Source organism: Solea senegalensis, linkage group LG11, assembly GCF_019176455.1.
Source record: "Solea senegalensis isolate Sse05_10M linkage group LG11, IFAPA_SoseM_1, whole genome shotgun sequence".
NCBI lineage: Eukaryota > Metazoa > Chordata > Actinopteri > Pleuronectiformes > Soleidae > Solea > Solea senegalensis.
This window is the reverse complement of record NC_058031.1, coordinates 22,690,878-22,712,984: the sequence shown is the minus strand read 5'-3', so window position 1 is coordinate 22,712,984 and position 22,107 is coordinate 22,690,878. Positions and strand designations below refer to the sequence as shown.

Here is a 22,107-nt window from a genome sequence, read left to right as displayed (position 1 = left end):
AGTGAATCATTTCCAATAAACACTGAATGGTAAATACTAACTTCACTTTATGTGTACGATTATTGTTATTATTATTGTTATTGTTATTCAAAACATTAAGACATCAAATCTTAAATAAAAGATTCAGAAAATTTGTTTGGGGACCTTAAAACAATATCCCACGACCCACGTGTGGGCCTCAACCCAGTCTTTGGCAATCACTGGAATAGAATAGAATAGAATAAACACACTTCAAGTGCTTTCCCTGAAAACACAACCACGCATCATAGTTCTATCATAAAAACAAGTGAGAGGAATATAAATATAGAATAAAATCTAAAAAAATATATAGATTTGTTATGTAATAAAACATTTTCACTCAAACCCCGAAAGCAGAAGCTGCTTAGACAAAACAACAGTAACAGGAAATGGCTGTTTTAATCTAATTCTGTGGCAGAAAAAAGAAAAAGAAAATACTTCCTGTCTCACTCTCTCTCTCACTCACACACACACATCCTCACCTTCTCCATGAGTCTCTCCATCTTCTTGACGGAGCTCCGCCTCTGTCCTCCTGATTGGCCGAGGCCGAGCTCGGCTGACTTGCCCGTGTGTCTCTCCTCGAGCCGCTCGGCCTCCTTCAGCTTCCCCTCAGCGATCAGACAGTCAGTGTGGTACAGGTTGTACGTCTTCAGAGCCTTCACCACCACACAAATGACACATCAACATCGTCACCTTTTATTTAGATGGTTGTTATGTTGCATGCTGGGTAATACATCAAATGTAGTTTTTTGTACCGTCTGGAGTTCAGTGGTGACCTTTAACAGCTCATCCTGCATCTGAATCCCGACTTCTTTGCTCTGCAGTTTGTTAAAAAGAAAAAGGTCATTATTATTCAAAACAAATGACTTTTTATGATTTATAAAGGGATAGTTTGACATTTTGTTTTTATATCTTAATATGTGGCTGTATAATGGATGATTCAATTATGAATGAGTGCACTTTTACTGACAAAACTCATGCTTTATGATGCCACAACTTACTTATTAAAAGGAATAAAAACTGATTTGACTCTTAACAAAAGGCTCAACTAACACATTTTAATTCTATGCAAAAACATGGATGTTAAGGAAAACAGATGTTATGGGAAAAAAAACATGGAAATTAAGGGAAAAATAAGGAATTTAAGGGGAAAAAATGGACCTTAAGGACACAGATGTTAAGGGGACAAAAAAAAAACATGGACATTAAGGGAACAGATAAGGTTAAATCTGTTTGTGTTAATGTGTCAGCACCTCATACAAGCACACTTCAGAAAAGAAGTAAAAAAGAGTTTCTTGAGTAAAAAAACAAGATTAAACTTTGTTTTTTCTCCTCTCTTGTGTGAGTGCAGTATCTCTCTGAGTGAAGAGGCTGCAGCTCGACGTCAGGCCTCGGGAACACGGCGCTGCTCTGAAATTACCGCCGTGACTTCATTAAAATTCCCCGTGCGTCTGACAGCCAGTAATTTGAAACAAGACACGTCCGTGTACTTTTCAAAATTGAATGAGACAGCAAACGCTGCTGCGTTCCAGGAGGAAAAACATGACACGGCATTTAAATAAAGAGTTGTTTCATAGTGTCACAGTGAAGAGCTTGTAGTTGGCGAGCACGTGTTAATCTTCCTCGGCGGCCGTTTTTACAGCTGAGGTCAATTTTCTTATGTTTCGTACAGTGATTCAGCGACGGTGGATTTATTTCACCTAAAAGGGAAAATAACGGTGTCGTGTTTCAGCACAAAGTCACACAGTGACTCAGCATCATTTACAGCAGTGCATGAAAACAGTAATAATAATAATAATAGAAGGCAAAGAGCTGCGTTCAAGAGGAAGTAGAAATAAAAACCCGGCATGAATGGGAAGAGGATCCTTCACTGCCCTGTTCACATGACGAAGGCAAAAGAAAAAAGAAAATTGCTGAGTCACTTTCCCTCTGGTCTGTCTTAGTGGTCTAGTTTCATTTGGGAAAAACACTTGGAACCAAAAGAGAACGTTCTATAAAAGGTTGTATGGTTGTAGAAAAGGAACGTATGGAGAACTTTCTGGAAACCGAATGTGCAACCAAAAACTAACGTTAGGAAAACTATCCATATCAACCACAGGAGAAACGAGGGGGGAACCTTCATGGAACGTTCCCACAACCAAAAGGTAACATTCTCAAAATGTTCCCAGAACATTACCTTTTTGTTGTGGGAACATTAGGAAAACTTTCCACATCAACCACAGGAGAACCTTCAGGGAATATCCTCACAAAGATTTTACCTTTTGGTTGTGGGAACGTGCCATGAAAGTCAAAGAAAGTTAAGTTAAAGAAAACTTTCCACATCAACCACAGGAGAACCTATTGGGGAACCTTCAGGGAACATTCCCACAACCAAAAGGTAACATTCTAGGAACCAGAAATTGTCAGCTGGGCCGTGTAAGTGATTTAAAAACTTAAAGAGGCTTCCATTTGACAGTTAAAGGCTAAAATATTTATTAAAAATACTATACTAGATCAGAGCACTGATCTGGACGACGTACGCCGAGTGAAATGCGTTCACAGCGGAGATGTAAAGATGATAAAACTGACATCACGACATCATCGCGATACGATCAGACTTTCTCTGTGTGTCGGTTTCTTCCTCACCCGTTTGTGCAGACGGTGTGTGTCCTCCATGCTGTGCGTCAGCCTCTGCGTGAGCGTGTTGCAGCAGGTGTCGCCCAGCGCCGAGTGTTCGCGGCTCTCCAGGCGAGTCTGAGTCAGCAGGACGGACCAGACCTGACACACGGACTGACCCCACTGCTCCTTCCTGGAGAACAGAAACACACCAACAGACACTGACGAGACGATACTTGGGACGGATAAGATGTTGGCCGGGACTTCACAGTCACACACATACACACACACACACACACACACACACACACACACACACACGTACTTCTTGGTCTTGTGCGTGAACCTCTCGGTGAGTTTGTCCAGGGCTCGCGCGTACTCGGCCTCGATGTCGCCCCGGCGACGCAGGAACTCGGAGAGGTCGGAGAGCTGCTGCTGCTTCACCTCCACCTGAGAGTCCAAGACCTTGATCTGGTCTGTGAGCTGGGCCCGCAGGTCTGACACAGACATGGACAGAGACAGAGAGAAACTTAAATATAAACTTATAAAGACAAACAACGTGTGCAGTGGCGGTGTTCATCCGCACCATGTAGTGACAAAACACTGTAAATACACTCATTTGCATTTTAATGTTAAATAAAGTACATATTTGCGTGTGTTAGAAACAATGAAATTGGCCATTCTTTCACATCCCAAATTATTCATACACAAATAATTAGGCTTAAGATTAAAGAAAGTTACTTTTAAATTATAATTTTGTCGATTTTATGTATTTTTGTAATCATTATATGTAATATTTAGTGTATGTCACTACTTAACTGACTAAAAATACATAAAAAAGTACTTCTGCTGGTGGTACTTTGGTAATTAACCACTGGCGTTTCAAAACAACGTTTTAATTCATCGCATTCTGCTTTTTCACTTTGAAGGTCACCTCGGTCCGCTCGTGGTGGAGGCAGTAAAAAAAAACAAAACAAAGAAACAAAGATTGATGAAGTCGCCTCACAGTTGTGCGGTGAAGATACTTTAATTAACGGGAGTATAGAGTCTGGAATGGTGTCAAACCCTCCTCTTTAATGCTCATCAACACAAACCCAATCACGTCGTTGGCACCGACCTCAAAGAGCTTGTTTTTAGGAGACTTTGGGGGGGAAACATGTCCCTCACTGCTTCACTGACTCAGTAACTTTCAGTTTGTTGACGTAAAAGCGTTCACTCTCGCTGCACCATAGAGAAAATCAGCGATTTTACATCACAGCACACAGGAGTTGTTGATCTACTGCTGCCTCCATTTATATGTTCAAATGTGTTATTTTGTGACTTTGGTGTGTAGAATCCGATGTGTACATTGAAAATGAATGACACAAACATAGCAAACAAGGCAGTAGTAAACCAGCAGCTCCTGGGTTTCCACAAGCTAAAAATGCTCATGTTCTCTATGGAGTTTGGTGCAGGAGAGCGAGAGTTTCCCGTCAGAAAATGCCGTCCAATAGTGAGATAATTACTTAAAAATGATCCTAGAACATTTTAGGCTGATTAAGTTTTGATGAGGTCAAGCGAGGGTTCAAGTTTCCTGCTGGTCGTTGCTGCTAACAACACAGGCAGCAATGACCCTGTGTCAGTGCCTCGTAGCGTACAACCACACACTAATGCTGCTTTTCCATTATACAGTTCTAGCACTACTCAGTTCTACTCAGACTGGTATCGGTCACGTTGTTTTCCAAGACTTCATGGTTCCTCCTCGACGTAACTGCCACGACATGGTTTTTTATACGTGACTCCAACACACCAACTTGTAAAGCAGTTGTTTTCAGTGTAACTGAATCATTAGAATCAATGGATTAAAAAGATTTGTTCACAGAATCGTTTTGAATAACGTACTCCCTCCTCCTCCTCCTCCTCCTCGCCTGAAGCAGAAGACGAGACAAACAATGAACAAGAATCATCTGTTGCTTTAACGCAGGACAAGTTGTTTCCTCCACATTAGAAGCTGGAGCTGCATCAAACGCGAGCTGCATGACGTGAACATACGACACACACATATGCTGCAACAATGGGCTCAGACATTTCTCCCGCCAATCGTTCTACACGTGTGCATGTTTTGGTTTTTGGATTTACCCACAATGCCCCGCGTTGTAGTCCACTTCAAGCGAACCAAGCGGACCAGAGTTCGCTTCTTTGGTACGGATCAGAGTTCGGTTGCAGATTCACACCTCCACCAACCGGAACTTCCGAGCAAACAAACTAGGATTCGAGTTAGAAGGAGCTGGTGTGAATGCAGCCTAAGTCTGTCCTCTGAAGTCCTGAAAATCAGACTGTGTGTGTACTTTTATTTATATCTTTGTGAGGACATTTTGTCTGGGCCCCACAACTTTAAAGGGCTTTTTTAGGGTTAAGTTACTTAGTTGTGACGGTTAAGGTTAGGGTAAGGGGCTAAGGAATGCATTATGTCTATGATGTGTCCTCACTAGGGTATAAAAACTAATTTGTGTGTGTGTGTGTGTATGCCGTGGGCTGACTGGATGTGAGGAGACAGCATCACTAATACTCACTATAAATAAACCCTTGTAGTACAGTACAGAGGATGCATGCTCGACAACACAGCACATGATACACACACACACACGCAGAGTTGTTATCATGTAAAAACCTTTGTCACTTCAGTCGAGAACACGTAAACGTTTCCTGTTTGATTAAAGTCAATTTTTTCAAACGCCGCTGACTTAAAGCTGCAGTACGCAACATTCAGGGAGGTTTGATTAGCATGAGTGAGTGTGTGTTTGCTAGCTTTACATAAGTACTGTATGTCAATGGAAATGAGCCGTGAGCGTTTACTTTAACACTTTAAATCCACAGAGATCGAGGAAACTGACCGACTGAATATATGCAGTATGAGCCCTACACTGCCCCCTGGTGCTTTTCACGAGTATGGAAACAATAGATGTGATTCCAGACCTTTAAATGTAGGTTTAAACTGGGATTTTTTACCATTTTTAATGGTAACAATATTTTTTATACTGCCTGAGAGTTAGTTAGTGTTTGAAGATAACATGTTCATTTAATAAAGGATAGTGATTACCTGACTGCACTCTTTCACTTCCATCTCATCTGAAACCTTTTGTGGAACGAGTGCTCGCAGCGGAAGCCTATCTTCAGACTTTACCTGGCAACAGGAAATACTATTTTCTGATTAGCTGGCTGACAGGTTGCTAATTCAAGACAACTGTAAGAATGTACTACGCAGAGCGATCTGTCTTCGCATCATCCATTCATAGATTGTCTCCAACTTGGGTGCGAGGGGTTTCACTACGTGGTGTGTGAGCGTGTGAACTTATTGAAATGTGTGTGGCTCACACTGAACGCTCTGTCGCTAACGTTAAAATACAGAGGTGGAAATAGGTCGAGCAAAGTCAGCTAAAGACTTTTCACACGAGGCTGGGATTTTACCACCGACAGAGGAAGCTTGTGTACCACTGGTGGTACACGCACCACAGTTTGAGAACCACTTAAACCACACTAGTGCATCCGGAGAGAAAAAATGTGTGTGTGACCCGATGACTGCACAGTCACGCATGAAAGCATGTGTGCATCCATGCGTGCAGGAAAATGAACGCACATGCACCGACAGAGATTTTTGTAAAAGGGGTCAAGTCAAACACACACACACAAACTTGTTTTTAAGCCTCAGTGAGGACACATCATAGACATAATCCCACATCCCGAGACCCTTACCCTAACCTTAACCATCACAACTAAGTACCCAACCCTAAAACCAGGTCTTAACCCTGAGAAAACCCTTCAAAGTTGTGGGGCCCAGACAAAATGTCTCCACAAAGACATCAATACAAGTACACGCACAGGCTTGTGCAGCTATCGTTTTCAAGAGTCTCCTTAACCCTCACCTTAACTTAACTTAACCACGATTCAAATTTGAGTCCTCAACATAAGCATTTCCCTCAGAAATTAGGTTCTGCTTCAATAGGACCAGGATTTGGTCTCCATGAGGACTACTGGGTCAGAAGTAACTTACCTTTCATCTGTGATTCATACTCGGCCAGACTCCCCTTCTCTCTCCTCAGCTTTCCGTGTGACGTCATCATCTTTGACCCCTTGACCTCTTGCCTATCACCGAGAATGTGACTTCCTGAACCCGGATCCTTCTCGTAATCCTTGTGTTCTTTTCCTCCCTGAGCCCCTCAGCGTCTACTCTGGCTCTGAAGTCTTTGAACTTTCACCTCCTTGACCCCCTTGGCCTTGCAGCTCTTACAGCTGAACGCAGCTCATCGGGGTTGATCAGCCTTGCTTGGAGGAGACATAAATCGGGTCAGCGCGTCCATAGAAGAAGGGTTTCTGGTGTTTGAATGCTGATCCATAGGTGAACTGCACCTGCGCGGCACACAGAAGAAGAAAAAACAGAGGGACAGATGAAGATAATGGTGAGAGAAGGAGTGGATAATAAGAGGAACAACACAGGAATGGAGAGACATCATTATTTTTGCAGCGGAGGCAGAAGGATGTCGGAGGACAAATGAGGTCAGATCGATGAGACAGCGGAGCGGTGACACCAGACGGTGAGGTTGAACCGGAGGTTCAGCCACGTGGAGGCAGAGCACAGGACAGACAGTGAACAGGCAGAGTGATGGGGCGGGAGACAAGAGGGATGAAGCGTGGGGGGAAGGGAGGATGAGATGTGATGAGTAACAGCAGTAATGAAGGACATCCAGTTCCTTGAAGTCAATGGTTGGAGGTTTTTCTATAAAGATAATGGTCAAACTCAAGAAAATGGCTCCAGATACCAAATAGAACGATATTTCTGAAGCAAGTGGGTGAAAAGAGGAGGAGAATGTAAGGTGAAATGTTCTTTGGAAGATTCCTCAGACTGACCTGTGATGTTGGGTATCAATTTGTCACAACTGGTTTGCAGGAAACCTTTTGAGAAACTCCACCAGTTTCACGCAATAAGCTGTAATTGTGGGTAACTGGACTTGCTTGAGTTAAGTTGAAGATATCTCATCCAAAAGGTTTCTTCAGAACTTGGATGACACTTGAAATGTCTTCAACTTAACTCAAGTAAGTCCGATTGCCTTGAGCTAACAACTGAAGATGACCTGGATGATTGAGAACCATTCATCCATCGTCTTCTCTTGCTTTATCCTCCACATGAGGGTCGCAGGTGCCAATCCTACTCTGAGGTACACTCTGAACAGGCCGCCAGTCCATCGCAGGGCCAACAGACAACAGACAAACAACCATTCACTCACGCCTATGGGTACATTTTTTGGAGAACCCACCCATACACAAGGAGAACATGCACAACAACTCCACCGGGATGTGAACCAGCAACCTTCCTGCTGTGAGGCAACAGCTAGTTCCACTGTGTGGGCCCGACTGAGAACCTTCCCAGGCGAATCAGAGAACCCTCGTTCAGATCCTGGCATGACTGCCCGTTCTCAGTAAATCTGATCACATGAGTTAAGATCTGGCTTCACCTGCGCTGTACTTCAATCATGGCATGGTTCGGTTTGGTACAGCACACTCTCAGAAAATAAGGTACGGTGTTTTACCTTTAGCGGTGCAGCAGCTTGTCACTGCGGTGTTACCCTCTGTACAGATTTGTACCCTTGACATTGGCTAACTTTTTGTACCCTTCAGTTTGGACCTTATAGAGACTGATGTTGTTGACCTTGTATTGCTTGAGAACACACAGTACAGTATATGTACATTGACGGGTAGGATATGGTTTGGAACGGTAAAGCCATGAGTCAGGCTTGCATTTTAACTAAGAACAGTACCTTTTAGCCGATCTAGTTACTATTTTAATCTGGTAGGCCAAGGGAAGGGTGCCAAAGAATGGAACAGTTGGGGCTGGTTATTTTGGTATGATTCCTAATGGAAACACAAACAAATACAAACTGTACTGTACCAAACTGCTCCACTCATTGGCAAACCACCCAAAACCACCTCGGAATCCAGTTTTTGTGACCAGATCTCAGGACATATTTATAATACCGGGTCTGAGCAAAGTAAGTCTGGGAAAAACTGTGCAGTTGTCTGAATTATCCTCAAAGAGCTTTGCATTATAATTATAATTATATTTTATATCAGATTTGGCTCACTAAAGAACTTTTACTTACTACTTTACTTTTTTTTTTAACTTAAATTAGTTAAGTCTAAAACAGTTTGATTAAACTACAAACGTAAGTTTAACTCTGCGACAACAGAGGCAAAGTTAAGCTACTTTTTAAAAAGCTGCTAAGCTCCACACACACACGACTGAGGGCTTACAGCACATTAGACACAGGGTTTGCATGTATGTTTGCACACACACACGCACACACACACGCACACACACAGAGGCCACTTCACTTTCCACATCCTGGTTTCAGATCTCGGCAGACAAAGTTAGCCGCTTTCACCAGACACTTTGTTCCTCTGTTAACGTCTGAAATTAATTCCAGACTCGACTCCAAGTGCAAACGTGGGCTGAAACTAAAATATGACAACAAACAAACAAACAAACACACAGACGTTGCCACGTCTAAGCATGTTTAAATTTGAGGGTTTTATATTTATAACAGCTTTCACTTTTACTTGACTACTGATGTCCTGAATACACTGCAAACAGGAGTCTTTCAACATGCATTTTTTTAAACAGCGGTCAGCATCTGGTGGCCCTGTGGGCCTTAATATATGGCCCGAAAAGATGAACTGAGTCAAAGAGCAGTTTTATGAGACGAATAACGGTCTGTGGCAAAGTCAAATTTCTTATTTTAAAACCTCTTTTGCACAATATTGAACAGTTCAGATTAGAAGAAAATATGGGTGACCACAGACACAAAGCTTTGTAGACAATTTTAAACGTTTTAAACTTGAAAAAAGTACAGACTAGACTGATCCAGGCAAGACGCTGGACACTCGTGACACAACGAAGAGATTTCAGGGACGAAATTCCAGGGGATTTGGGATCTCCCAGAAACTTGCGAGATTTAACATGACTTCAGAGTACAAATATAGACATAGAGGATGTTGGTGTTGTTGTGTGTGCGATGTTTTGTATTGAGAAACACAAAAACAAGTGAAGAACAACAAGAGAGAACAAGAGAAGACGGAACCAACTTGGCTTGTACAAGTTACAGTTCTTCGCTGGTTATTGCAGGGTTTTGTTCACGTCATCCTCCACATGAGGGTTGCTGATAAGCCTAGCTCGACAGTCGATCCACTCTCTCACTCAAACCTACGGTCATTTAGAGTGTCCAATTGACCTAATCCCAATATTGCATGTTTTTTGGACTGTGGGAGGAAGCCGGAGAACCCACGGGGGGAACATTCCACTTTGTGGTCCAATATCAAACATCCATCCATCCATCATCTACTGCTTTATCCTCCACCAGAGTCGCGGGGGGTGCTGTGCCAATCTAAGCTACATCGGGCGATAGGCGGGGTACACCCTGGACAGTTCACCAGTCCATCGCAGGGCCACACACACACATAGAGACAACCATTCACACTCTCAATCACACCTACGGTCAATTTAGAGTGTCCAATTTACCTAATCCCAATATTGCATGTTTTTTGGACTGTGGGAGGAAGCCGGAGAACCCACGGGGGGAACATTCCACTGTGTGGTCCAATATCAAACATGTTAAATACAATTTGAAATGGGAAAAACTCTAATGTTTCCAACGAGGTTAAAATCACACCTGTTAATCCCTCACACTATAGGATAATTTGGCCAGATAATCTGCCAAAAACAGCCTAAAATCGGGACACCCACGATTGTCGTAAGAGTCAGCTCGGGACTGAAATCTAACCAATTATCCTCTAGTGTGGGGGGCGGGGCTTTAGTAGAAAAATTAAGATACGGTTTCCTGACTGATTTTAGTTTTAAAGTAAGAAGAAACCTGGTAGCCTAATGACGTCGGGACCACAGCAGTTTTTATACCACTCACTGTCTTGCACCAAACCCCATAGAGGAAAATCGACGTTTAACTCACAGGGACACAGGAGCTGCTGGTCAACTGCTGCCCCCATTTGGATGTAAATCCAAATGAGGGGATCTCAATCGTGAAAGTGACAAAATGACAAGAGTGAAATGTCATAAAGGAGGCAGCAGTTTGGACAGCAGCTCCTATGTGAGCTCATGGGGTTTGGTGTGAGGTTTCACAAACTCAGGGGGTTTCCAGCTTTTCTCACAGTGAGGCAAACTAAAGCGGTGAAACATGCTCCTAAGATATCGCAGACTTAAGTAGGTGTAAATTTTATTCAACAATCCTTTTGTCAAGTGGCTAAAATCTTGTTCCTGCTGGCAGCCACGTTATCTAACCCTAACCACCCCCCCCCCACAAATGAGACCACGAGAAATGATAGAGACCCCTCAGGCCTCTATCAGTGCACGACCTTAATCTGTAAGTGATTGTAAATGAACTGAGGAAGAGCTTTAATGGATTCATCAAAACACAAGAAAAAAAGGGGGGCAGCGAGGGCAGTAGGGTATCGGGGAGCAGTGTTTGATACTTAAAGTCAAGGTCATTGGGAGGAGAAAGTCATGCGATTATTACTGTATGCCGTGAATGTAAAGTAGGTTAAAGACAAGAGCTGGTGCACGTGGTGCAGCGTGTTATTGACACTGAGGTGATTTTCTTCTACTTTCTTCAGAAAAAAATGAAGCACTATTAAGCAGAATTAATACAGGAAACAAAGAGGGACAACTTGTTTGATGTACGGCCGAGATTATACCGGGGGATTTCCTCACGCTGCTGGGAGCTAATCGATGTCCTGGTAACCCTCATGTTTGTGTCACATTTCTTGCAGAAATAACCGTACACACCCTCCCCCCCCACCCCCAGCTCTTGCAGCAGCTACTGTATGTATGACGTGTCTTAGCAACTGGTTCTTATGAGTAGAAAAACACACGAGGACAAAATGCAGCCAAACCTTTGCAAATGCAGCGTGAAACACATGGGTGTTAACGGCAACATCGGCCCCTGATGAGCTCACATCCTGCGCTCGTTGACTGTTGGGAAACATTAAGGGAACAGCATGTCTCTTTATACTGGTAAGTGTGTTAAGTCAGTGGTTTCTAAAGACAAACCAGCCCAACCCCCCCCCGTAACCCCAAACCCTGTCCACAAACACACACCAAAAGAATAAAGTGAATAATTACAAACGTCTGTACACAAACATAAAAAGCAGATGTAGGGGGTTTTGTTCCTGTTCTCAGTTTACGTGGATAAAATCAAAACCACGCCAACTCTTCAGATATTAACGGTGAGTCTTTGGTACTTTTACAGGTTTTAATTTGGTTAACACTAATTTTAATAACCTCACAAAGAGTAGACAGATTGGCTTTGCGTCCCGCCATGTGATCTCTGACGCCCCCCTGAGTTGGTCTTGGACCCCAGGTTGGAGAACACATTAAATATGATTGTGGCTAAATCCATAACAGCATTCACTGAATAAAAACAAATTGCTTGTTCAGCGTAACACACGTCAAACCACGTGTGATGATTCAGGTTCTGCAGGAAATAAGCTCGCTCACGTTTTAATCCAAAATTTGGACATCCTTTCAAACGTGCGGTTGAAATTTTGAGACCTTAAAAATCAGTTAAAGTTCAAAATATACAGCGTAAAAAGTGCATCAGACTGTCTGGAGTAAGAACTTGGTCCAACAGAGGGCGCTGTGAGTTTTCAAACTAAAACAGATACAGCAGCACATTTATACACTTCTGTTTTTGTTGCCAGGGTAAATTGGATGTAGCCTATGCTAATCTGCGCCGCCAGCTGTGCCACAGCTGTATGTCTGAGTAGGACTGACGGAGAAGAGGACGAGTCAGGTGCGACACTCTGTGACACTCTGTGACACACTGATTGGAGAGACTCTTGAGGAGAGACATGATTGAGATGAAATGGAGCTGCTTGTTTTTGCTGCAGTCAGGAAGCAGTCGGAGAGAAGTGATCTGACTTGCTAACACTGGGACGCTGAATATAAAAAAACATGCAACAAAGCAGCAGAAACAGCACGGGAAAATGATTCATACGGTTTGTACTAGGCAAGTGATATAAACTTCAAATTATGGCACAATCAATGAGCGGGATTTTGGTTGTTGGGATGAAGGTTTTGGGGTTCCTTGAACGCATCTCGTAGCTCTGCTCCAGTAAATTTAACAAAAATAAAAGCAGTAATTCTTCTGCAGCCTCTCTCTACAAATTCTGTGCCTGTGCACAAACATGTTCCCCACGTCATCACACCGTTAGAGTGCCTTTCTCTGAAAGCAGTCTGGAATTTGTGTCGTTTTGTAAAAAAAAACACCTACTCCACACCAGATCCCATAGAGAAAATCAGCAATTTAACATCATGGCACACGGGAGTGGTTGATCCACTGCTGCTTCCATCTGTCAGGTTCAAACGTGTATTTGTGTGATTTCAGTTTCAGATTTCTGTGTTTACATTAACCTCAGTGACACCTAATTACCAAATTAGGCAGCTGAGGACATGTTGCTCCTTCATCGCCTGTGAGCTAAAAACGCTGATTTTCTCTATGGGCTTTGGCGTGGGAGCCGTGAGCGGGTTACAAACTTTAGTTTCCAGCTGTGAAAGGCCTCCTAACAGCAAGATAAAGTTGCAAATCATGTTCTTCAGATATCAATGACTTAAGTAAATCTCATTAGGTGAGCCCTTTTTTTCTGTTTTTTCAGTGTTTCAAGTCGGTTCTTTGCTCAGAACTATCATGACCGTCACATTTATAAATATAAACAGGTGGCAAAACAGAAGGTTAAATGACAAACGCCTGAACTCTATATATGACTCTTCAGTGCTTTCTAACATCACACAGATCAGCTCATTCATATCCTCATGGCCTCTTTTTGCATTTCACTGCTTCTTTTTAAATCGCTCTCATCTCGTGCGTCTGCAGCGGCAAACAGGAAACCTGTGGTATCACATACACCGTCCCTTATACAGAGTTCTCTCTGTACCTGCTGAGAAAGTTTAATCCTCATCATCATCATCACCACTGCCAAAAACACACACACAGTTTCACTGTGCAATAATATCTGAGTGTACATTCACAGGCAAATGATTGTGTTTACATAGTTACAGTAAACTGCCTAAATATTGTACTTTCACAGTAGTTTCCTGTATCTTTTTTTTTATTTCCCTTTACAAATACTGTATTTTACGTTTATTAATGCTTTTAAGTTGGACATATTATTTTTATTAAGAGCTAATAAGACCTGATGCGATTTTTCATCATCATCACTGTATGTATTTCAGTGCTAATGAAAGCAAAATTAACAATATTATTGCTTTTAAGACAAGCGAGTGGCTTATTAATGTTAAATATGCTTATAAACGTCAATAAGTCAGTAAGTGCTAACAATAGCATAATTAAGACATTTATTATTGCAATAAAGACAATTTAAGTGGCTTATAAATGTTATTTAGAGCTTAAAATACCCCCAAAGGTGCTTGTTATCAACAAGTTTACACAAGTGCTAATAAAAGCATAATTATACATTCATAACTGCTTCAAGACACTTATATGTGGCTTATTAATGATTTAAAGCGCCAATAAGGCCTTACAAGATACTTATCAGCATTAATATGTCTATTAATGTAAATTGAAGCATCATTTTAAACATTTAATATTGCTTTTATGGCTCTTATTAGACACTTGGAAACACTATACTGGAGATAAATATTATTAAGTTGTTATTAGCAATAATTAGACTCTAAGTATTAAATATTATTAATTAACACTGAAATAAATAAGCATCTTATAAAGGTCATATATGTGTCATCACCTTGAAACAAAGGTGTTTCCTTTATTGGTAACTTTACAGTAGTAAATCCATAAACTATAGCATTGTATTTTACAGTATAAATACTCTTTTTTACTGTTACTTAAATTATAATGCAATTATGAATATTACAGTGATTTGGCAGCATTTCCCCATTTAAATGCCATGTTCCCTTTCCTGTAATAGCCATTGTGAATTTCACATTTTTATCACATTATCATTTTAAAGGCTTTAACTGTGAGTTTAATTGTGAAATTCACTACTAATAACCTAGTATTGTTTACAGCGGCACATAATTTACCACATAACAAAATAGTTGGGGCAGTTAATTCATAACTCTACTTCTTGCATATTTTTCAGCAGCATTTGAAACTCAACTTGAGTTTTCAAGTGTCAACAACTGCATCTTTCATCTCGGACGTGTCGTTAATTTAAAAGGAAAAAAAAGAGAAAAAACTATTTGGCAAAGATTTGAAAAAGGCTGAAAATGAATGGCTTTTGGCAGCAGCATAATAACGACATTATGTAGACAGACTCTGGCAAGAGAAGCCTAATTGCATTTCTGCATCAAACTGGGACGTAAAACTTTACGCCAAAGGACACGGGGGAAACTTTCCACCGCCTTGGATATTTTCTCAAGATTCTGCCACTGGTGAGCTTCATGCAGAGGATCGTTTACAGGTGATGTTTGTGGGAATGCATACCTGCAGGTTAGGTTAGTTCCTGATAGTTGGGGCACTGTGAGACTGTCAGTGAGCCCACATCCGCTGCTCGGGCTGCTCTGCTCAAAGCCACATCACACAACCAACCCGAACAGTTCCTGTGAAAATTCTTTCTTTGACAGAGAAAAACTAGGTTTCACAGGATTAAGACGTTTTGAATCGACGGCCCGCGGTTTTTTCTTCTCTCTCTTCACTCTGCACTACAACTTCACTGAGTTGCTGTGAAGACACAAAGCAAATTGTGCCAGAAGAGCACTTCTATGGCCACTTTATTAGGTACGCAGGTATCTGATTGGCCAACTACACTGCGGCAACTGGTCAGAAATGAGGAAGAAAAGTGATCTAAGTGACTTTGAAAGTGGTCTGATAGTATTTAAGAAACTGCTGCTCACACACAACTAACAATTATCTTTCATTATCGATTCATCTGTTAATTATTTTCTTGTTTGGGCCGTAAAATGTCTTAAAATGTTGTTCACCGTTTCCTAAAACTTGAAAACTATGTTCTCAAATTTCGTCCACAAACCAAAATTATTCAATTCGAACGATTTCTTTGTGACATGGAGGAAAGAAACCAAAAAAATATACCAATTAACCGATTATCTAAAAGGAAAATGGCTTGTTGATGTCAGAGGAGAAGTTCAAGACGATAGAAAGACAACAGTGACTTAAATATCCTCTCAGGACCATCTGTGAACACGGCAGAAGACAACACTGGCCCCAATAAAAACTGCTGACTCTTCCACACCAAAGCCCATTGAGAAAATCGCTGTTTTTAGCTGATGGCGACTCAGGAGCTGCTGCTCGACTGCTGCCTCATTTGGCAAGTTTGTGTCACTTATTTAAATCAGAAGGAAGGACTTCATAAGCCGAAGTCACAAAATAACACACCTGAAGTTACTGATGGAGGCAGCAGTGGATCAACAACTCCTGTGAGCTGTGATGTTAAAATCACAGGTTTTCTCTATGGGAGAGTGGTTTTCGCTTAGCGACACAACAGTTTCAAGCTTGTGAAGGACGTCGAACTGTGAGATAACATGATCTTAAGATGTCGTTTTCATAACTCGCTAAAGTGCAGCTTTTGTTAAGCGGCTAAAATTAGCCTTGGACTTCCGGGGAACAGATTCCAAGATGGCTGCCACGCGTACAAACACGGCTACAGTTAATAACAGTCGTTCTGACGCATTTGCTTCAGAGTAAATCAGTCGTAAACATTGTAAGTATTTCATTTTTAACTGTGATTAAACATGAACAACATGTCGAGAGTTGCTATCAACTGCTGTTGCTAACAAATGGTTAGCTCCGAAGTACATTTACGGTTTTAACTGGAACGCGGTGAATTTAAAACTTTATTTTATCACCCAAACGTTTAAATACTTTGATGACGAGTTTGATGTTTGTAGATCATTTCATACTCAAAATACGGTGCATAATCGCACGGCAGTGGAGACATTCAATGTGGATTGGAGAGACATATCATTAGCATTAGCGTTTGTCGACATCCATTACTCAGATTTATGGGGCGGAATCTCAACGGTCGGAGAGAGAAAAAAATTTAAATTTCAGTTTTTTTCCAAATTCAAACTTTCAAGGTTTTTAAGGACCCATGGGAACCCTGCATACAAGATTAATGTATGTTTAAGAAAATTCCCCTCAAGCTTTAGCTCCAGGGTGTTCAAATGGTGGCCACGTGGGCCACATGCAGCACAAAGAGCAACTTCTGAGTGGCCCGGACTCAGAGACACTGAGGAAAAACACATTTCACTGTCCTTCAAAGAGTCCTAACAGTAAATCCTACAGCAGCACTGAACGCAGCACTGTGCGTAGCCAGACATCAAATATGACCGACATTTACTTTAAAAAGACACAAGTGTCACAGCTTACACTGTGCCCTTTTTTGAGGTATCGCTTCTACCCCTGATTCTGTTCACACTTTTGTTTTGTGTCAGTTATGACCACATAAAACGGGAACAAAATTAATACACATAACTTCTTCTTTTTTCAACACACACACACACACACACACACACATTATTTGTGCCAGTTTTGAAATGTTGCCATCACCTGCTGCTTCATCGCCCTGCAGCTTAAATTTGAACTGATTTGAATTTTGCATTTGAACGCAACACTGGACCTTCTTCCACTTCACCTGCTCGGTAAAATAAGATCATGCCTTATTATTGTTATTGTTATAGCAAAAACCAGCAGCACAAAGACAAATACTACTTTTAAAATCAATTCAAATAAAAAAGGAAAAATGTGAATTATTTCTCAATTGTCATGAGGGGGATGTTAATGTTCTGCGCCGCTCTGACGGCACAGGAGCGGTGAGTTATGGCTGTAAATCATCCCGTGTGGTCAATGGACTGTTGCAGGGCTCCACACACACACACACACAATAGCCACAAACACCACCTTCTGTGTAATTACACACACACACACACACACACACACACACACACACACACACAAGCATCAACAGTGAAAATGGTGCACACACACACATATTACATAATTGATGCCACATCCATTTGTCCACTCTAAGTGAATACACAGAGTGTCCTTTTAAAACACTAAACTATATATAAAACACACCCACACACACTTTAGTCACGCGTGTACTACACACACACACAGACACACACGTATTTACTGGACGCACATGCAGCGCTGACAGCCGTACATACCTCACTCTGTGCCTCCTCTTTCTATCTGTTCCTCCTCCTCCTCCTGCGCTCTTCTTCTCTTCTCATCCCTCGCTCTCTCCCTCTCCTTTTGCAAAGACAAACAAACACACACACAGAGCGAGAGAGAGCAGCAGTGTGTGTGTGTGTGTGTGTGTGTGAATCTGACAGATTCTCTCAGCTCAGTTCCCTCCTCTTTCTCCTCAACCTCTCATTTCTCAGGCTCACACTCAAAACAGCCCACCCCTCCTCTTGCTGTCTTTCTTTCTTCCCTCTCCTGCCTCCAATCTCTCTCTTTCTCTCTCTCTCTGCCTTGTGAAGCAGTGGGGAAAGCCACAACCTAAGCCACGCCCCCTGCGCCCCCCCCCCACTCAGTCCTCTCCTCGGGCGGCTATAAATTCCGCTGCTGCTATGAATATACCACCTTTCTCCCTCAGCATCCCTCGCTCCTGCTGCATCCCCTGCCCTCCCTCCCTCATCCATCCATCCTTTCTCCTCTCTCTCACACACACACAAATGCTTTTTTTTCCCCACCCCTAATGACCTTGTATTATTCGCCCGTGCGACACCATCACATAAGAGGAATCCTTCCTCTGCAAACACACACACACACGAAGAGGACCTACACCAACAGACAGACAGACAACCGTTTCCCTTTTCTTTCTTTTTTTGCTACTCTCCGTCTGCTGCGTTTCCTGTCTGTTGTGTAGCGGATGTGGTGCTTTTTGTTTTTTCAACAGCTATAAGAAAAAAAAACACACACACGCTGACCAAGACACGCATCGATTTCCACAGATTAATGAATTCTGCCGCGCGCATCACTTATCGTGTTAACACCTGCCCGAGCAGGGAGCCGTCTGGATGTGGCCGCGCGGTGCGTACTATGGTTTTAGTGCTGCAAAAGCTCAATAATAATAATAATAATGATGATGATGATAAGTCTCACAGAGAATCTGCTGCTGATGTGAGGCTGGAAATAAGAGCGAGAGACTGGAGAGCGTATTTTCTCTCATCTCCAGACTCCTGTCCTTTATGTACGTCCTGCTGTGCAGTCATCACAGACACAGAGCTGCAGTGTAATAAACTCCTGTCCTCTAAAGCTCTGCTTTTCCTCAGCTGTGCATTAAAAAAACACAATCAGTGTTGTCTGGTTTCGCTCACCTGTTATAAAAAAGAGAGCAGCGGATGTTCCTGACAATCGGAAGAACGAATCACATTAGCCATACTTGGTTTTTACGATATTTACACATATTTTAATTTTATTTTAACCTTTTGACACCGAGCGCATCGCAGACGACGCGCATTGCGACGGTTTGTGCTGCCGGAAACGATTCCAACGGTTTCTGAAAGCCGAGGAAAGTTGCTTATAATTTCACTTGTGGTGTTGCGGGAGGCCTTTGTCACTGGAGCTGTAACAATTAGCGTAAATTTCGGCCTATAAGCCGCTACTTTTTTCCCACGCTTTGAACCCTGCGGCCTATGCAACGGTGCGGCTAATTTATAGATTTTTACTGGCCACCGGGGGGCACTCTCTAGCAGTAAACGCAAAAGTGAAACAGACGCGGGGAAAGATTATGTGCTGAAGATGAAGACTTCAGTGGCTTTAGTGCACAAGATGAAGATGGCGACCAATGACTTTTCTGGTAGGCTAAAGTGTTTTCTTTTCTAACCAGGCGTGTTACTGTTGTGTTGGTGCCGTTTTATTTTCTAAACATGCAGGCATGTTCACCCCGTGTTTAAATTACGTTGTTTTCATAAAAACAACAACGAAAAACTTCCATGTAGCGTCTTACTATGTAAATATCTCATGTTACAACCATACGCGGCGTTACAGGTGGGCCCACTTTTGTCCGTGGCCCACTCGTGATCACGGATGCATCATTCAGTGCTAGTCACTCACGCGCCATTCATAAAGTTGATGCATTCATTAACAAAGTCCTTTGATAAGAGATTGAATCCTGGCGCCGCTACTGGTTACAACATGAAAACCTGCCGCTTATATTCAAGTGCGGCCTATACATGTACAAAATTTTTCTTTTCAATTTTAGCTGGTACGGCTTGTAGTCAGGTGCGCTCAATAGGCCGAACTTTACGATTACTAATCGCCAACTATTTTGATAACCGATTAATCGGTTTGGAGCTTTTTTCGGGATTGTTTCAGCTTCTTTAATGTGAATATTTTCTTTGTTTCTTTGCTCCTCATAACAAAGAAATCATTAAAAACTGAATCATTTTGGTGTGTGGACAAAAAAACAAAGACGTTCAAGAACACCCGTCATTTCCAGGTTCGGCAAACGATTACTTGATTAATCAATTATGAAAATAATCGTGAGTTGCAGCTCTATTTGTCACCAGAGGAGAGAGTTGGGAAAAAAAAAAACGCCTTTACATAGTTTTTGGACATTGAGACAAAGACTAGCTTTGTATTATTAGAATAGGGGTAGTATGTTTGAAAAATTGTTCATTCGCTTGAGTCGAGAAATATCTTCATTCTTTTTTGTTTACGTGCCCACCACGCACATTCCACATTCTGGAAAAATGGGCAAAAAGAACTTACTGACGGGAAAATCCAGACGGACATTTTGAGGCTTAGGTGTTAAAGGGTGAAAGAACCATATTTTAATCTCCTTCTACACTTGGATCCACCTTGGCACTCTCACCCTCTGTCAGTCCACTGTCTTGGAGTTCTTTCCAAGACTACTTCTATGTAGCATATTCCTCTTTTTTAAGTCGCTTTGGATAGAAGCATCTGCTAAATGTTCACATATACTGTAAATGTAAATTTACAGTCCCTCCACAACGCATCACTTTGAACCTCAAGGTTCTCATGCTTAGTAAGGTGCCTTACTGGCTTACCCCCGCTTCCTGTGAGGAAGATCGGGGAGAGGATCTTCTTCTATTAACTCATCTCCATTACAGGGCTAAATACTTGTGAGTGTGGTATAGAAGCGAGGACATTATAGGCAGCATCGTGTCTCTGCTCTTTGGTCACTCGCCAGCAATTTTGTCTGGAAATGAGGTTAGAAACATCTGGTGCAGGCTCACTCCGTGCACCCGGGGTACACTTAAAGAGAATCAAATCCTCGCCCGCAGCATTTTATAGTGTATGTCACGGACGTAATTAATCCTCGGCTCGTGCTAGAACTGCTGCACAATAACTCTGTGAAGAGAACAGAAGCTCACAGAGAAGGTGATAGGAGAACAAAGACAGAAGATGAGTTCTACCTGACTGGGTACATTTCCTGATCCTGGCAGCTACAGGATGTTTATGTGGGTTTATGTACAATTCATGACCATGTAAGGCAGCACAGTTCTGTGCAATGACGAGGGTTTTCGCTTCACTCTTCACCGCCACGTGTAGCTGTTTCTGTTAAGTCTGCTGCCCTGACAGTTTGACAGAAACTGTGACGAGTCGTGAGTTTTCAGCTTCTTACATGTGACTATTTTCTGGTGAGAAATCATTAAACATTTTAGTTTAAATAAGACATTTGAGATAATCATCATCTTTGGGGTTTTGGGGAAACAACAAAAAATGTTTTTGACATTGTTGTTGTTGTTGTTAGTTGCCAAGATAGTTTTGATTGCAGTATCATTTGAAAGTTCCAATGTGTAAATACAGTCAATATGTCCACATGATGTTAGATTTGTGTTTATAGTCTGCACAAATCCAGTTTTATTCAGGCAACAAAACAACAAATCAGGGGGCGCAATGAACAAGCGAGGGAGCGCAAAGAACAAGCGAGGCGCAGGCGATAACGCAAGCGAGAGGAGCGCCAACGGAGCGCGGTGCAAAAGAACAAGCGAGAAAGCGGCGGCAAAGAACAAGCGCGCGCGGGCGCAACGAACAAGCGAGGGAGCGCAAAGAACAAATCAGGGAGCGCAAAGAACAAATCAGGGAGCGCAAAGAACAAGTGAGGGAGCACAAACAAGTGTATTATCAAACAATAAAATACAATATTTTTGAATGATTAAATCGATATTTTATTAGCTTCTTAAAAAGTACTGATTGAAAATACTGACACAAATCTAATTCCATAACCGCGAGCTCTGACCTAGAAATAATTGAAGAAGCCAGTATGCAGAAGACAAGAGTGAGAAAAACAATTTGAGGTTTTTGGACAGTAGGAAGATTCAGAATGTCACCCAACATGCTAACAAGCCGCCACCTAGAGACAAAATGAATTCCCCACTCGTGCTTATTACATGAAGAACATTAGTCCAACTATAAACGGATCAAAATGTGCATGTAAATGTACTGAGTGATATCTAAAAGGTGGAGATGTAGACTG

The 22,107-nt window shown here is 42.1% G+C and overlaps 1 protein-coding gene across 2 annotated transcripts in view; it reads right to left on the bottom strand.

The window, feature by feature from the left end:
- The window catches only part of arhgap4b (Rho GTPase activating protein 4b), a 35,010-nt gene extending 17,131 nt beyond the window's left edge, over nucleotides 1-17,879 (bottom strand). For both annotated transcript variants that reach the window (XM_044037750.1, XM_044037751.1), the window contains exons 1-6: nucleotides 17,822-17,879; nucleotides 6,644-6,999; nucleotides 2,939-3,110; nucleotides 2,644-2,806; nucleotides 774-836; nucleotides 501-674 (exon numbers count right to left, since the gene is read on the bottom strand). In XM_044037750.1, the coding sequence (XP_043893685.1) occupies nucleotides 501-674; nucleotides 774-836; nucleotides 2,644-2,806; nucleotides 2,939-3,110; nucleotides 6,644-6,713 (642 nt within the window). In that variant the 5' untranslated portion in view covers nucleotides 6,714-6,999; nucleotides 17,822-17,879. The remainder of the gene's footprint in view (nucleotides 1-500; nucleotides 675-773; nucleotides 837-2,643; nucleotides 2,807-2,938; nucleotides 3,111-6,643; nucleotides 7,000-17,821) is intronic.
- Nucleotides 17,880-22,107: the final 4,228 nt, after the last annotated feature.